Here is a 17,277-nt window from a genome sequence, read left to right on the forward strand (position 1 = left end):
CATGTAGGCATGGTACAGCATTCAGTCGGGCTGCATTAAGCTACTGCCCGAAGGCCCGTCCATTACATTGTTCGACTTGACAACCGATCTAATCCCCGACTCGATCGGTATATGAGCCCATAAAACTTCTATCGGCCGGAGAATCACTCTGTGATGAAGAAGATTGATGAGGGCGAGTTCCTGACTGAGGAAGAGGATGTGGAGAGGTTGGGGTCGTCGGAAGAGAAGGAGGCAGCGCAGGTGAAGCAGGTTACTCCGCAGCAAAGTTCAGGCAGCACTGGCAGTGATGAAAGCGACGAGGTGGTGGAGCAGAAGACGGTGGCTGTCGCTGCAACGCGCCCTCTGGAGATTGAAGACTACGACCTCCTTGAAGGCACGCCTCCCGTGTCGCCTTGCTCAGCTGAGAAGCTCGCATATACGCATCGCCAGTCGTCCATGCTTATCACGGATGCGATCGCTCTTGTGCGTCGAGCGCAGCGGGAGCGCGTTGAGCGGCGTATTACCAACATCGCGTCGAAGTGTAGGGACGGCTAGGCCGGCCACTAATTGGCCGATCATACGGGTCAACGTGAAGGCGGCAACCGTGCATTTTGGTAAAGTGGCGACGCTCGACGAAGGCAGCCAGGAGAATAAGTACCACAATGCTCATGTCAAATGGGGCTATATGTCATAGGCAGGTATCGAGGAAAGGGCACCGTACCCGCAGATAGCCATTTTAGGCAATTTTAGGCACTTACTACAGATATCCTAGTTTAAGACTATTTTAGGACATTTGTGATCTCTAAGGGTTGCAAGGCCATTGAGACGCTATACACCAACCATTCTCACACTCCACGTTGGCAAGATAGTTGCCCACCACTAGCCTTAGCGTAATAACTCGACCAACCATTTCTACCCTTTGATTTGGCATTGAGGCTGCGCATCAATTGCCACAACTAATTTTGCTCTTTCCGATGCGAAGGGGATGACACCGAATTCATGGTGATGGCCACAGACGCCGGTAATACCAACGGCAGGTTACACGCTGTCGAGTTCAAGATTCAAATCATCCAGCACTTCGAGGCTTCAGGCAGCATGAGAGCAACTCTGGACCGGTTCTTCGACGGCATGAGCGAGGCAAAGCGGGCCAACAAAGCAAAACTAGTCTACAAGTGGCTTGGCATACGGTGTGCCCTTGAAGAGCGTGCGCAAAATGGCCGGGTGGCGTCCCAATTACGTGGTCGTGCATCCGGGGTGGGCTTGACCCTTCCTAGCGAGGTTGAGCAGCGTATCGTCAAATGGGTCAATGACTTCCGGCGTGAAGGGCTCCCGATTTCAGCTCTCATGCTAAAGCTGCAGGCGTTGGAGATAGCACAAGCTGCTGCTATTCCGCCGGACCATTTTGCGGCGTCGTGGCAATGGCGCCGAGGGTTCACGCATCGCCATAGGCTCTCGTTCCGCGCTCGAACCCATTTTGGCCAGGAGACGCCTCCTATGGCAGCGTTACGTGCCGCTGCATTTACTAGAGAGGTTCGCCACAAGGCGTACGTGGAGGGCATCACCAAGATCTACAATGCGGACCAGACAGGCATTTTCTTTGAGATGCTGCCACGAACGACGCTCGCGCCGACGGGCTCTAGAACGGTCTGGGTGAAGAGCAGCTAGAAAGACAAAGAGCGCATTACCGCCATGGATTTGGGCGACTCAGAAGGCAACAGGTACACCCCGTTCCTCATGTTGAATTCGAAGCCGTCGAAGGTGCCGGAGGTGCGCGCTGAAAACGCGCGTATCCGTCACGGATTTTGTCGCCACGTGTGGAAAGAAATATAAGCTCTTCAACAAAAACACGACCTCCAGATTTACGGAAACGAGGCTGCCTGGTTGACGGGGGACATGACTTTCGAGTTCCTCAATTTCATTTTGTCCACCGCGACCCATTGAGCCCTCCTGTGATGCTACTCCTCGATGATTTCAGCGGGCATTGGGTTGATAGTGTGGTTGAGTATGCTCGCTCGCTAAACGTAGTGCTGCAGAAGGTGCCTCCCGGACTTACGTGGCTAAGCCAGCCCGCGGACGCTGTTTGGATCAAGCCTCTCGAGGACCGCTTGGGTGCCGCCTGGGTAGCATTTCTGCGAGACCAACTAACGCTCTACACCGCGAGTAACAGCACCGAGAAGTTCACAATGTCAGCGCCTCAGCGGTCGACTATCGTGAAATGAGTAGTGTCCGCATGGGAAGCGCTTTCCGCAACTATCATCTTGGCGGGCTTTAGAAAGTGCGGTCTAACGGGAGCTGGGGACGATCCTTGCTAGCTACAAGCTAGAAGACGACGAGGAAGCACTGGCTTCTCACCAGTCAACTTGAGCAGCTACAAGCATTTGAACTTGTCATTGAGCCTGCATTATTGAGAGTGTTGTTGTCTAGAATTATGTTTTTTTACATCAGGCTGCATAATATCATGTTCGTAGTTCGAAGAACTATCGTACGGGGGGTCTACCAAAGGCGGTGCGTTTTGATCGTGCGACCTTCGGGCGACGGTCTGGCGACGTTCGGTAGCCCATTCAGGCGACGTTCGGGTGACATCGGCGCAAGTGACGGGGACGGCGACACGCGAGCGATCTAGCGCGAACGGCGCCGCGCACCCCAGCTGCGCAGCGTCGGACCGAGCGGACCGTGGCCAACGCTGCGCAGTGCTAGCTGGGCACGTACAACGGGCGTCGCTACGTCGAGCCACTTCGTTTTGCGCGCGTGTGCAGTCGGCCGATTTTGGCTCGCCAAAGGTGCGCATGCAATGTGCATGCATTTGCAAGGTGGTCGCTAACGTGTTTATTATCGATGTTAGGGACTATCAAAGCATTATGGTTCATTGTGTTTCGCTCGGAGTTGGGTGGCTGCTTAGATCGGGGCCTTGATCTGCCATGTTGTCGGCCACTGGCAGGTGGAAACCCGCCAACGTAGCATCGCTGAGGCCATTGAGCCGCTCTTCTTCTTGTATCGCGTTCGCCGTCATCGGTTGTAGAGCTAGTAGTCCATTGCATGTGGTAACCCTCGAGACAAGTAGATAAGTCTGCTACGGCTTGTTAATCACGACCGTCGACGACGACCATTGACCGTAGCGTTTCGCCTTGGACTATGTACACGGTCGACCCGACCGCGCACGCGAAGGGGAATTGCTGCGGTCGCACGGTGACGGCGCGCGGTTGGCCGTCGGGCGCCGGCGCGAGCCTGATTGTGGTCTTCGCTTTGGCCTTCGTGTTGAACAAGACGGGGAACCGATCTGGGTCGCCGCCCGGCCGCACCGCGACAGCCTGCGGGCGCGGTACGCGGATCACGGCGTATTCTGGTGCGCGGCTCGGCAGGCGCACGATCATCGACGTTGCAGCGTCGCGGACGAGCCGGAACTCGGTGTCGGCCGGGAAGTGGACGTACTCGAGTCGGCCGAGCGTGCCGTTCGTGATGCCCTTCGCCGTCGCGACGTACTAGGTCACCTGGATTGACAAGCCGTCCAAAAGATCAAGGTACGGGGCCATCCGTCCAAAGCGATTGTCGGAAGACTCAAGACGTACCGCAGGTCGCTCACGCTAAGCGCATTCAGCGCACGTTTGAAGTTAGCAACCACGCGTGTCGGATAGAATCCGCGTGGCAGTATCGACGCGGTCGCCTTCGTAAAGGCGTTGTTGATTGCGGATCGAGTGGCGTTTTCGGGGGGCACGAGCGCAGACAACACGCCAGTGCTGTCGGCGATGAAGTTGCCTTCATGCAGCTCGTGGTTGCACACGCGGGCGTTGATCATTGCCACGAATTCGGGCGTCCAGTGCCCTACGCGTTTCGGCAGCCTTCTCCCCATTCGGGATCCTCCTCGCGAAAGCGGACCGATTCGTCCAGCATGACGATGGTTGTAACCTGTCGCCACAACTCGAAGCCCTGGACGCCGACGGTGCTCGGCCGCGCCTTGTACATGGGGTCCAAGTAGATTGAACCCGCCCTTACCGGCGGCAGCTGCAGGAAGTCGCCGACGAGCACGATGTGCACGCCGCCGAACGGCACGCAGGCGACGTGCATGTAGCGCCGCAACAGGCGGTCGAGCTCTAGCTACTGAGTTTTGTTCATCATGGAGATCTCGTCTACGACGAACAGATCAAATGGTGCAAACGACTTTTTCTTGGTGGCGTGCTCGCTGCGGATGGGGAAGTTCGCGAGCGTTCGACCGCTGATGAGCGTTGGCGCTTTACCGGCAGCGCTTTTCACTGGAAACGACAACTTCAACGAGTCAATCATATGACGCCTACTAGTGGCATTTTTTACCAATCACGACCCTAAGTGCATCTCCAGCGGTTGGTCTCAAACACGGTTTTATCCTAAAAGTAGCGTTGTTAAGACTTGGCCGAGACTTAAGGCTTCCACCAGAAGGTCCTATTGCAGGTTTTAACTTCACCGGGACCTATAGATTGGCTTTCGTGTCTTAAAATAAGACCACAATCTTATTGTGAGAGCCGGCTAAAACGTCCATCTGTAGCAACCCCTTATTAGACCTCAATCACTTATTTAATCAGTACAAGTCAGGGCTGAAATCGACCGAGATCTAGATGAATCGCTTGCCTGCGCGCTTGCCTAGTAAAAGGTGGGCATTCTGCTCGAAGCGCGGCTATATCGACGTGGCTTCCATAAAACGATCGCCTAATCTGCACGTCCACTCACATATGCATCGCAGGGCGCGATCGATTTACAAATCAATCGAGCTAAATTAGGGTGCTAATCGATCGATTTACGAGCAAAATAAGCAAAAGAAGCGGTTTTCACAATAATGCCACCCATACAAAACGCCGTACCTAGTATTTAAAAGATTGCATTAAGACTGAATGCAATTTTCAAATGCGGGAATAACCTTATAAGACTCGCTTTAGAACTCACCGCTGGAAGTAAGTCGGTCTGCGCGGGTCTCAACTGTAAAATTGTGGTCTCAAAGACCCTGTTACGTCTTAGGATAAGACGCACCGCTGGAGATGCTCTAACGGCTTCAATGCGCATCGGCTTTGTTGTTTTTGACCCCCCTCTATGACATGAGCATTGGCGGGGTGCGTCACGTTCGGACTTTAGTCCTAAGGCAAATTGCCAGTTTAGTAGAATTTTCGATAGCAACTTTTAGCCAACCGCCCCTGCTTGTAATATTGACCGCATGGTGCTGAGTGAGGTATGAAAATGTGGCTCAAGATTTCAGCAATCAGAGACGATACCAGCTAACTAAATTCATGCAATATTCATCACATTTAGCGCAAGCAACTACGCCATCTCGAATTCGAGGTTGTGCCAGTTTAGTTGAGATTTTATCAGGGAGTTTGTATTGAAATACCAGCTGTTTGATCCCTTGCGCCTTGAACTAGGTCGTCTTCGACTTGGCTGGGAACACCTGTGGTATAAAACGATAGTGCTGGTACCGGTGCTGATTGCCGTGATAAGGAAGAACTGTGGCACCCACAGGGACCACACCCATGAATATCGCGCGTGCCGCAGTTCACTTTCTGAAGCTGGTACATGGGGCTGTTGATGTCGCTGTCCATTTCCTGCCTTGCTGAAAGTTGCCGTTGAACCTGCTCGGTCGACATCCTTCTGGTTTGTGTAGCACGAAGGTTGCGCGAAGTTACGCTTGCGCGTCCAATTAATCCGTTGGGAGCTGTCCACCCCCTCATTCTTCGGGTGTTCCCAGTATAATTATATTATCAACCAATCATGGAAGCTATACGCGAAATACTGTGTGTTCATTGGTCAATGTGACCCTCTACTAAATTGCTCACTCTCTACTAAAGTGGCAACTTGCCTTAAGTCCTAATATAAGTCAAATTGGGACCTAAAAAGTTAAGATTAGGACTTTCGCTTGTTTGACTTGATTAAAGTATAGTTGTATGGTGGCGGTTTGTGTTTTCAGGGGCGAGAGGGTAACCCTCTCCGAGCCACAAATCGCTTTGGTTATAAACATGCGTGGGTTCATGCATTTATTTGCGTCACTGGCGCTTTGCATCATTGTTGTCGGCTGATGCAATTATTTACGTCGCGATATGCAAATTCGTGCGGTGTCGACGGGCAGCAGATTCGCCTAAACTCCCCTCCTAATCCAAACATGAGCACGAGAGGCCACCCGTGTGAGCTTCCTTCTCAGCTACCGCGACTGAACCCAAGTATCGCGCTTGATCCTGCTCTAGAAGGTATCTATCTCCGCTCCCGTGGCGCTATCTTGGAGGACTCGCGGCGTCAGCAACGGCAAGGTAAACAGACCGACCGGGTGCGAACACTTCCACGTCAGCGAGGCAGACGTCAAATTGAGGAGCTTGCTTTGGCGTACCAGTGTGCGAAGGTATCGGCCGCGAAAGAACAAGAACACTACGAGCGGCTAGCAGCAGCAAAAGCAAGTGAAGTTCGGCGACTAGACCAGTTGAGAGTGCGTGAAGAAGCTAGAGAGGAGATTGCGATCTCCGATGCAGATGCCCGAAAGCTACGTCGAGTGGCTGGCTACGGGAAGAAGAAGCCGCGCCTGTCTGAGGCGGACTACCGCCTCATTCTCGAGCTGGCAGGGTCCGAGCCCCAGCGCAAAGCTGCGTTGCGGCTTGGTACAACCCAAAGTACCGTTAGCCTCCACCTCCGAAAGCAAGGAACGCATTCAGAGCGTCGAGGCCGCAATCCCATGCTGACTGAGGAGATGATTTTCGCTGCAGCCCGTTTCCAGTTCGTCAGCAAGACGGCATCGTTCGCGCATACGGTTGCCTTCATCCAAATGGTCTACGGCATCAAACCCGCTAAAGCTACCGTCAGTAAGCATCTCATGAAAGTGGCAGGATTCCGGCTAGGCGACTTTCGTAGGTTACCCCGTGATCGAAACTCTCAACGGGCGATTGATGAGCGCCACAGGTATGCCACTACACTACCAAACCAATATGGCTAGAACACACTGTATGAGGCGGTATATTACGATGAGATGAAGCTATCCAGGATTTCCAAGCGTCGAGCGTGGTCTATCGCAAGTTGGATTCCAACTGTCGCGGATGAATTCTACTCGGAGCATCCAGACCACATCTCGCTCCTGCTCGCGGCCTCACCGGCATTCCGCGTCCTGCATTTTGAAATTGTGGAGGGAAGCGTGTTGGCGGACGTCGTATGTGGCTTCATGAAAGAGATGGTCGCCGCCTATCTGCGGAAATTCCCTGCTGCTCGACGTGCTGGTACCCGAGCCTTCATAATGGACAACGCGAGTATGCACCACCGTTCGTCTGTTACCGACTACTTGAATGGAGACGCAGTGGCGAACCTGCTCAAGATCGAGTTCGTGCTCATATACTCTCCATTTCTAAACCCTTTAGATGAAGTGTTTGGAACCGTGAAGTCAAGGCTCTGGCGGAACCGTTCGGAGGCAGGGGTAACGGACGAGAGTAAAGCTATGCTGAAGCGCTGTCTCGCGGAGGTGCTGATGCAAGTTACTGAGCATGACGTTCGCCAGTTTTACTTCCACGTGGATGTGGTATCGGAAAATGGAGATTACCGGAGTGATTGCCCGTCACCCAAGAATCAAGGTACAATCAAGGACCAGTCAAGTGCGAGATGGAAGTGGCTGCTTTGGTTAAGCTGACGACATTATCCTCGTTAGAGTGACGGTTAGTGGCTGGAGCCTCGTCGGGTCCTAATACAACGCCGAACGAGGCTTCACGGTGCCTACTTTTTGGTACAGATGCATTTAGTTACGTACTTCGGCCGCACTTATTAGTGTAGCCGCGGTCGTCATTTGATGTGTCCAGGATCGCCTCATTGCGATCGTTCACACTAGATGTTTGTATAGGGACATAGGACTCATCATAGGATGACCAGAACGAGGCCCCCAAGGCCTCGGAAAACTCAGTAATAAAAAGACAGTCTTCCCCCAAAGCCAACAAGGGTCGAGTCCGACTTCGGTAAGTGTAGCTAGCTTATTGTAGTGCCTGGACACGCTCGGCTGCGTGTGGACGCCTGTCGGGGAGCTTATCGTGCATTGACCGAGAGTTTCCTTGGCAGCGCCAAGAGTTGGCGTGACCGGAGAGGCAGGAACGGTATTAGAGTATCGTTCAGTATATATATGTGGGATTAGAGTGCCCCTGAGTGTATTAGTCTACCTACCGAGGTTTTACCTTGGTCCCCCTGTATAAGGCCTAACACGCCGGTACCCTTCCTTTCTGAGGGACTGCAGTGGGGTTGCGCGAAAGCGCTACATAGTATCCTAGCCTTAGCTCGTGGCTAGTGGTACAGGTTTTGGGGTTGACCGAAGATAACCTAAGGTGCACAGAGGCGCTTGCAACCGACCCGGTGTAAGGGATCGTTCCTGGTCTTCAGGTTTTGATCCAGTTAGCGCTTACCTTTGCGGGTTAGCGTGTTGTTGGTGTCTCTAATACATTTTGGTGGAAGAGAATTTTAGTGGTATTACCACACTACAACTGGTGATGCGACCCGGGATTGGTGCGACCTTCTGTGTGTCTGGCTTGTTGTAGGTCTTACCCCAACGAGCAACGAGGGGAAGAGAAGAGAAGAAGAAGACGTGTGAAGATGGCGAAAGGAGTCAAGTCAGCGGTACCGGCGACGCCGGTGAAATTGAGTGGAACGCGCAACGAGGCTTCGATACTCTCCGGGAGTTCGTTCTCGGCCCCAGCAACGGATCTGATGGAGTCGATTGACGAGCGCTCAGTGAGCTACGACACGGCGATTGATTCCTCGGACGCCAAGGAAGATGATGAAGCGATGAATGGGATGTCAGGATTGTGACGTCCGAGACTTCGGAAGATGCGGTTGTGTCGGCCGGCCGCAGTGGAGGATCGAGGTCCATCACCCGCGACCTCTCCGAAACATTCAACGACATGCCGGGCCCCGAGCCCGCCTGCGACGGGGATGACGGTGCGACCGAGGGTTTCAAAGCCTCGGTCACGGTTGGAGGGGCAACCTCCAAGCCGGTTGGCACTCGTCCTTCCCTCAACGGCGATACTCCGGCGGCCAACAAGGTTCTAGGCCGATGCCTGGAGCTGATGAAGACCAAAAGTGAGTGGATGCAGTTGTTCTCCCCGAAGCAGGTCTACCAGGCCATCTGGATGGACCACGGAGGGGCTTTGGCAACGCCGATCAACTCAACAAGCACTCGGCAGGTCGCTCAGAACACTGTTGACCTCCTGCGTGGAATGGGGTGCGAGCCCCAGATTCTCCCGGCGGATGCTGCACTCACGAGCTGGACGCCAACCACCGGTGCCATGGCGCTTACCAAGTGGAGGAAGAAGTTACGTGAGGCATTTGGGGTGGTAGACGGAGGCTCAACGAAGCTTCGTTCGGCCTCGGAAGCGGTTGACCCGTCCAAGGTCCCGCTACCAGCAACCCCTCGGAAGGCGGCCACGGATGACGGAGTTTTCGCAGCCAAGGGTGAGGCGTCACCTTACATGCAAGACTCGCACATGGTAGCCCCGCGATCTACGGACCGTAGTGAACGTTTGGCTAGGGAGACCGAGTCTTCGTATGGTACGCCTGGCACGCGCGGGGCAACCGGTCGCTGGTCCAGCCGCCGTTACGACCTCCGAGATGACTCGTCGGACAGTGACGATGATCTCGGGTCCGACTGTTACGAGGGTGACCTGCCAAGCGAATGGGCTCGTCAGGCGCGCGAACTGAGCGCGCCTGACGATCAGAGCTCAACCCCGAAGCTCGAGATTACAAGACCGAACACTCCATGCGGTGGCTTCGTACGTTCGTCTACGAGATGAGGGGGACACATGCACTGCCCAACGAGTGGTACATGCCGTTCGAACTCAAGCTCAGAGATGGGGCTTTGTATTGGTGCCGCCAGCTTCCACGCAAGACGAGCCGCACGTGGAAACTGCTGTGCGAGGCATTCATTAAGTACTGCTGCTCGAAGTTCTCCCAGTCTGCAAAGGCTTGGTACTACTCGGCCAAACGAGAGAGCAAAGATCATGTATGTGACTACCTCAACCGGCTCAACGGCTACACTCGCAACGCCGGGGTGCAGTTTGAGCACGGTGATTGTGACGCGAAGGACCACGTCAAACACTTCTTGGTTACATGTAACGACCGAGACCTAGAAGAGCGTCTGTGTCCGTTCGGGTCAAGAGCATCCATGACCTCGAAGATATGATCAACGACATTCTGCGTCACCGTGATAACAAATCAACTTGCTAATCGTCGTTCCGCCGCTCCTGGAGTCAAGATGACGGTCGCCATCGCGACGCGCGGTCGAACGAGGATTCTCGAAGTGGTTACCGCCGCGAACGACATTACCGCGACGAAGACCGCCACGAACGACGTTACCGTGACGACGACCGCCGCCGTGACCGACGTGACGGGTCACCGCACCGGTCGAGAGTGACTTTGATCGACGCCCTTGCCGATGTAATGGCGGAATTGAACGTCGGAGCCTCGGTCGGTGCACGCAACGAGGCTCCATACGCCCCCCCCGACGTGATGCTGAAGCGAACGAGGATTACTTCGAGGATGAGCGCCAATACTCGGACGACTAAGACGCTGATTACGACTCGGATGGGTATACCGGACATGTCGCTGCCGCTAACGATGCCGAGCGCAGGGCCGCAGCCGAAGGAACGTTCGCTCGGTCTGATAACCGACGCTTCAGGAACGGAGGAGGCCCGTCCAACCGTGAACGAGATGGTTGACGCCAGTATGGGCCGTGTGCCACGTGCGGAAGCCTGTCCCACTCAGTGCACTTCTGCTACCGGCGGTGCAAACTGTGCAAACAGGTGCACGACGCTGGGAAGTGTGAAGCACTCCACGAGCTCACCAAGTTCCTGAAGTCCAAGGCCGACAAGAAGGATCTGTCGCCAGAGCTGCAAAGCCTGGAGTATGGAAGCCATTTAAACTAGGCAGCCCGCCAACTGAAACTGGGTTGGTCCCAATCGGGCTGCCACAGTTAGCTGAGCCTGCTGTTGATGCGGACTATCTGTTCGCGTTCACGGGCGAAAGCAAACGGTCTGACGACCTGAAGAACAATGAACGTGTGAAACCGACGGAAAATGGGGAGAACCGAGACGCAAGTCTCGTTGAGATTGATATTGATGAAGATGATGATGATGAACGTGATGGACACCCGACCGAGCCTTTGATCACAAGTCTAGCCCAGATCAGGGGACCACCTCGGAGCCTCGTTCGGGCGGTGAAATTACTGCCCGGTGAGAGACTGTGGTGGTGGTCGTCCCAACGATACGACAAGAGGAAGCGAATGAGAGCTTTAGCCAATGGCGCTGTGGACGACGCGCGAACGAGGATACTCCTTGACACTGGAGCGAATGTTAGCGTGGTTTCTGCCAGCTTCGCCAAGCGGCTACGTGTGCGAGAAGTCCGGAACCACGGACGAAGTCTCGAAGTCCGGAACCACGGACGAAGTCTCGAAGTCCGCGGCATCAACCCAGGGGTGATGGAGACCCGGCGACGGACGCTCGTCAAGATCACCCTAGGGTGGGAGCAGGTCTACGAATTTGAAATGTGGATAATGGATCACAGTGCCGGGGTGGATGTGGTCCTTGGGATGGACTTCATCATCCCAGCTGGAATCCGACTGGATCTATTTCATGGCACCGCACGCCTTCCGGACGACGTCATGGTATCACTGCTACAGTCGCAGAGTGTTGAAGATGACGAACCTTACGGCACGCAGCTTTCGTGTGGGTCGACCGAGGATTTATACGTACCCGGTCGCGAGTGGCGAGAGTTTCGACTGCCGCGCCAGCGGCTACCTCGTTCGAAGTACGATGTGTAGGTACGACGCACGGACAAGCTCGTGCCGACCGTAACGAGGCTTTGACGGGGGTAGCCGACGTGGATACGGCTCACCAATATTACGACCACAGGGGCACAGTGTGCCCAGAGGTTAGGATAATTCAAAGTATTGTATTACTGAGTAATACAATTTCGGTATTAATACAGATTGTATTAATACTTATACTCGTTTTTTGGGCGAATGTATAAGGATAATTGAAGTAATACTACTCCTCAGAATTGGTAATACCAGTAATATTTTACGGTTATACTTCCAGAAGCCGGGCCAACTTGACTCCAAACTAGCTACTATTCGTGGATGGTATAAGTGTAAATTAGTAATCTTTATATATATTGTGGCCGCCAAGCGTTTTGTCCGCTCGGGTTTTCACGCTCTCAAGGGATTTGGCTTCTCCAAATCCTGGTTGATATATATGTAAATTCTTCAGAACGCCTACGGACAACTGGGCATTCTGGTCGATTCATATATATATATATATATATATCGACCAGGGTTAGCCTAAGTGACCCCGTATCAATCCGCATGCATGGCTGATGATACGCACGTGGTGCATTTAGAACATGCGCGCGCCCACTAATATGCTTCCACGACCGCCAAGGCCTTCTGTGAGCGTGCACTTGCCCCGGTATGATTTGACTTCTAGATTGTTTTTTCTTTACTTGAAATTAGATGAACGGTATGAGTGCACACTGGGCGTGCGTGGCAACATGAAAAAAAGCCTTTCGATACCGTTTAAACGGTGCTTATAACTATTGACCCTAACTACATTAGCAGCGTTCGAATAAGAAGTGGTCCAGGCATTTCACAGTGCCCTTTTACCTCAAAGGGAGAGTGCAGGGGTCTGGGTGTGCAGCCCCAGCACACGCACCGCAAGATAAATGGTGGTCTGTGAAAATGTTGATAAATTTTTATTAGGATCAGTCGCAAGTCTTATTTGTTTTCTTAGTAAAGCTTACCTTATTATGGTACTGTATTTGTTCGCTTGCGGTTGAGGCTGCAGTCGAGGCTACCGGGCTCGGAATTTGCGCATTTACAGAAGCTGATGCTAATATTGCTACCCTTACACACAATACTATCGATACGCTACATTAACACCCTTAAATACCTCGAAGTATCTCCTGAGGTGCGGTCTTATTCTTAGACGTAGCAGGATCTTTGAGACCCCAAATGTATAGTTGAGGTTCGTGGAGATGCTCTTACTCCTGAATGAAGATGAACAGATATGAAGGATTAATTAGACGAGGAATTCCAATCGCTCCTTAACTCTGAAATAAATGTCAGAGTACAATTGGTATCACCGCTGTAGTTGGCGGCCATAAAGATCTATATAGATAAGTATTGTTGTGCTTTGCACGCAGAATACCGTTCGTTTTAGTCAGCTTATCCAGACTTCATCATAGCTCTAAATCAGACTTTGGTTACTCAGACTTCGCACCAAAACAGACTTTATGTTCGCAACCGAATACTAAACTGTCATAATGAAAACTACCCCTATGCATTTAGATAGAAGTTTCTTTGGCCTTTGGTTTCTGGCCTCTGCGGCGCCTACACTTTCCTCATTCAACCCGATCGCATACACGACGGGTCGCGCACAAGGCCCGAGGCCACGTCGAACTTAGGTAGTACCCGGTGCTGCCGTCACCACCCTCGCCGCAGTAGATATCAACGTTGCATCGGGTGTCTCCCATATTCGGCTAGTATAGGCAGTATCACCATCCGAGAATAAAACCAATATGCCTATCACTATACTATAGCAGAGCAATGCACAGCTTAGCGCGCCGCTTCTACGAGTGGATGAGGCACAGCGCGGCCTTAAACTTCCAATTTGAGGGCTCTCTGTATAATGCCGAGATTATGATCATGCCGAACCGCAGGGCAGCATGCCTTGCCAGTGAAGTCACCTTTGGTTCCTGGCTGCCTCTTCAACAGAAGGACCGTCGTATGAATACTATGAAGGTCTTCAACGCCATTCGGATCGTCAAGTGATAGGAACGCTTCAGACGTTAAACTATTCCTTGGGCTCAGTCCTTCCGAGCGATTCGCACGGAGATAATTCACAACATAGACTCGCCACTGGCGAAGCCGAGCTAATGTGGGCAACATAAATTTGTACTAGTATAAAGTATTACCTAAAGTATTAATATAATCTGTATTAATACTGATACTTGATTTCTATACGAAAGTATTGTATAACAGATATTTATACCGGACCCCCAGTAGGGCCAGTAATACTTATACCGTGATTTGGTCGATTATCCTAACCTCTGAGTGTGCCAAGCATGACTCCGTGGTGCTGTGGGTACCACATGGTGAACTAACGCGAGAGACCGGCTACGTGAGATTGGATTCTAACAAGTACAAAGAGTGGCAGGTGTTGGCCTATTCAACGAGTCGTGATGAGACTCTGCAAGGACGAGAACGACGTCTCTACGAGCAATGGTTGGCTGAACAGCCGCCTGCGGTCTAGCGCCGAACTTACCCGACGCCGCGAAAGATCCTGCCGAGGCCACCGGATGCCCCGCCATGGCCAGAAGGCTGTCGACAAGCACCGTTGGATGATGAGTACTCGTCACCCGATGTACATGGCTACGACGACGGCCCCAGGGCCAGTGAAGGCTCGGTCGAGGTCGCTCGAGCTGATACAACCGATGTGGACCGTGCTGGTGGGTCGAACGATGGTTCGGACGACGAGGCCAGCGCGTCGGATGACTCGGACATACCCGGAGATTCGCCGCCTAGCCGAGCGGGTTGCCTGCCCGTGAATTCGAACAGTGGTGCTGAATCTACCGGCCATGGAGCGACATACGCCTCGATTGAGGCATCGGAAGCCAGTGATAAGCTGCGTGATGGTGACAGCGTGACGAAGGACGGTTCGGAGGATGACCGCGACGTGGTAGCAGTGGCCGAGACAACTACATGGGATGTCCTGCCAACAGGGATCGCTGCGTCCAGCCTGGAGCCAGGAGAAACGTCGTTGCGGTGTGTAGTAGCGAGGTCGACTGGGGCGAACACGACCCAGGGCCTAACGACGTTCCTACTGAAGCCGGAACCTCCACCGCTGACGCCGACACTGAATTCCATGATTCAGATGTAAGTGCGATCGATGACCCCGAGCAGCTACTGGAGGCGACCTATATCTCGGTCATGTATGCCATGGTTGCAGAAGGGTCTGACGAAGGTGATGACACCCTGAACGATGTTTCAGAGCATGTCGCAAACAGGATTAATCTCACCGAGAACACGCTGGAGTATCTACCGACACCTCGACTGAAGCCTACCACTCGGATTTGGCCCTACATGGAACGAGGTAAACCAAGACACGAGTGCTGATTCTCGGTGGCGGGCTGGCCGAGGTTTCGAAGTGGAACGAACTTGAGATTATGATCCTGTGCGCAGCCGAACATCGTTCGTTATGGTGGTGACATGTACGAGTTGCGAGGGCAGCATGATTTGTTTGCACGTGGCCCAAGTCGCGGACGAGAGCTAGTTGCATACGTTAACGAAGATTGACCTGCTCGCGAGGGTAGCCCAGCTCGCGACGACAGACGAAAGAAGCTACTGGAGATGATGATTGAACTGCCTGTGAGGGCTATCCAGCTCGCAGTGACAGACGAAGGAAATTACTGGAATTTGCATATTACATGTGATGTGAACGAGTCACGATGGAGTGTCATGTCAGAATGCCTCGGTCAGCGCCTCAGCAGATGAAACAAAGAAGGATGAAGCTCAAGGGAGGGTGATCGAGGCTTCGGACGCCGATATTAACGTGGAAGAAGTTCGCGCCCGTGCGCCGGACCTCGGCTTGCGACGATGTATGGATTTGATTATGAAGAGGAGATACGAGTGGATCTGGGACAGCTACGACCGACATGTAAGTCTCGTTCAAGGCAGCGGTACCTGCTGTAGCCTGCGCGAAAACTGTGGGAACTCTCAACGAGAATTGGTGCGACACGATTGCAACACGGCGAGTCGTCGGGTGGAGACTGGGGTACCCAGACGTTACGTTACGACCACCGAGTATTTGCTGTATGTGCATCACGAACCACAGTCAACACTGGTATGGTTGCTCACGCCAAAGAGGAAGAAGCTGAAGACTCGACCAACGTTTCTGGTGCGGTGGTTCCCGAGCCACAGACTGAGGCAACTAAACCCGATTTGGTTACGACCACCGGAAAATCCGGATGGAACTGTGGAACGAAGGCAACGAAACCACGGTTGACACAGCTACACTATCTCCGAGTGATAACGAAGCAACTGATGGTGTGACCGACGTTGGCGGTGCAGCGATTCGCGAGCTTCAGGCTGGGGCAACCATACCTGCCTCCTTTACGACCACCGAAGTTCCGACGTAGTAATGGAGTGAGGCTGGACGAGTCGTCGCACGTTCCTTGACTACTGCCCATGAAGTGGAGCCCTCGGACGACACAGAACCGGCTACGGCAGAGTCCAGTGACGCTGAGAAGCATGCGGCCGAGGTGCGGCGAGCGGCGGTCCGCAGCCTGTTGATGGAAGGTCGGACCATACGACCACCGGAATTCCGGTGGTGTAGCAATGGATGGACTACTGATTGGAAAGTGACCGGCTGCCGGACGACGTTCTGTTCGAGTTCAACACGTTGCAAAAGATGGCAGTGAAGATGGAGTAAACGGAACCAACATGCAAAGACCAGCAGCCTGCATCATATCGATGGAACGACCAAGGTCGGACCATACGACTACCGGAATGCTCCTGGTGTGTGCGTCGCCATGCGCCCCGTAGCGGCTCTAAGCGTCCTCTAAGTCTCGGTGGCTCCAGCAGAAGATGCAATATCACCGGAGGAACCTTGTGGTGTGTCGACCCATGCTTCAGCAGCGACGGAAGGTACTGGAGACGCGGTCACAGGTGCCGGTACCGTATTATCAGCGCCAACAGGAGCGCCGGTGGGTAATGACAGATCTTGCGGCCCTAGCCAGCGTTGCAAAGTATCGGTGACTACAGTGACAGCACCCTGGGATGCTGGAGAACAAGCTGGCGTCATTAACGAGGATCCAACTGATGGCGAAGAGCAGCAAGAACGTCGAGCGTACCGGCCCAGAACACTGAAGGTCCAGGGGAGCGGCGGTCGCAGCGGTCAGGCGCAAGCGCGATGAATGAACCATGAAGTTTATGGACTGGAGGCGCCTAGACGCTCACCTGTTGCGGAGGCTCGTGTCCAGGCGGGGGCAGTTGTGGTATCGGAAAATGGAGATTACCGGAGCGTTTGCCCGTCGCCCAAGAATCAAGGTACAATCAAGGAGCAGTCAAGTGCGAGATGGAAGTTGTAATGGGCCTACTTTGGCCCACTACTTTAGCTTACACGTGTACGCGTGCATGTGAGGAAGCGCAGCCTAGTTTAAATTAGAGTTAATTATACTCGGGCCTCCGAGTATAGATTAATCTAAATAAACGATCTAAATAATGTTTTTGGGTTAAAATGAGAACTGCTATTTTTGTTTTATGTTTCTGACTTCCTCTAAATG

General features: G+C 53.2%; 6 protein-coding genes across 6 annotated transcripts; 5 read left to right on the plus strand and 1 right to left on the minus strand.

The window, feature by feature from the left end:
- Nucleotides 1–153: 153 nt before the first annotated feature.
- On the plus strand, nt 154–534 carry PHYSODRAFT_296271 (hypothetical protein; the record flags this gene model as incomplete). Its single annotated transcript, XM_009521059.1, has 1 exon — nt 154–534. The coding sequence occupies one exon, from the start codon at nt 154–156 to the stop codon at nt 532–534; it is 381 nt and encodes a 126-aa protein (XP_009519354.1).
- Nucleotides 535–1,029: 495 nt separating this feature from the next.
- On the plus strand, nt 1,030–1,437 carry PHYSODRAFT_428493 (hypothetical protein; the record flags this gene model as incomplete). The annotated part of the gene is made up of 1 exon (XM_009521060.1): nt 1,030–1,437. A coding segment is annotated over one exon (408 nt), but the record flags the coding sequence as incomplete, so codon positions are not given.
- Nucleotides 1,438–1,650: 213 nt separating this feature from the next.
- On the plus strand, nt 1,651–1,809 carry PHYSODRAFT_487276 (hypothetical protein; the record flags this gene model as incomplete). The annotated part of the gene is made up of 1 exon (XM_009521061.1): nt 1,651–1,809. A coding segment is annotated over one exon (159 nt), but the record flags the coding sequence as incomplete, so codon positions are not given.
- Nucleotides 1,810–3,059: 1,250 nt separating this feature from the next.
- PHYSODRAFT_250339 (hypothetical protein) lies at nt 3,060–4,041 on the minus strand (the record flags this gene model as incomplete). Its single annotated transcript, XM_009521062.1, has 3 exons — nt 3,060–3,458; nt 3,546–3,560; nt 3,853–4,041. The coding sequence occupies 3 exons, from the start codon at nt 4,039–4,041 to the stop codon at nt 3,060–3,062; spliced, it is 603 nt and encodes a 200-aa protein (XP_009519357.1).
- A 2,053-nt stretch (nt 4,042–6,094) lies between these two features.
- On the plus strand, nt 6,095–11,758 carry PHYSODRAFT_325222 (hypothetical protein; the record flags this gene model as incomplete). Its single annotated transcript, XM_009521063.1, has 8 exons — nt 6,095–6,879; nt 6,961–7,572; nt 8,484–8,741; nt 8,798–9,713; nt 9,818–10,092; nt 10,191–10,674; nt 10,743–10,843; nt 10,870–11,758. 8 exons carry the CDS (start codon nt 6,095–6,097, stop codon nt 11,756–11,758), a joined length of 4,320 nt encoding a protein of 1,439 aa, XP_009519358.1.
- Nucleotides 11,759–14,175: 2,417 nt separating this feature from the next.
- On the plus strand, nt 14,176–16,861 carry PHYSODRAFT_325223 (hypothetical protein; the record flags this gene model as incomplete). Its single annotated transcript, XM_009521064.1, has 10 exons — nt 14,176–14,218; nt 14,311–14,725; nt 14,767–15,086; nt 15,312–15,382; nt 15,459–15,672; nt 16,187–16,280; nt 16,355–16,409; nt 16,480–16,533; nt 16,628–16,702; nt 16,781–16,861. The coding sequence occupies 10 exons, from the start codon at nt 14,176–14,178 to the stop codon at nt 16,859–16,861; spliced, it is 1,422 nt and encodes a 473-aa protein (XP_009519359.1).
- Between the last annotated feature and the right edge of the window lie 416 nt (nt 16,862–17,277).

Source organism: Phytophthora sojae (assembly GCF_000149755.1).
Source record: "Phytophthora sojae unplaced genomic scaffold PHYSOscaffold_2, whole genome shotgun sequence".
Lineage (NCBI taxonomy): Eukaryota > Oomycota > Peronosporomycetes > Peronosporales > Peronosporaceae > Phytophthora > Phytophthora sojae.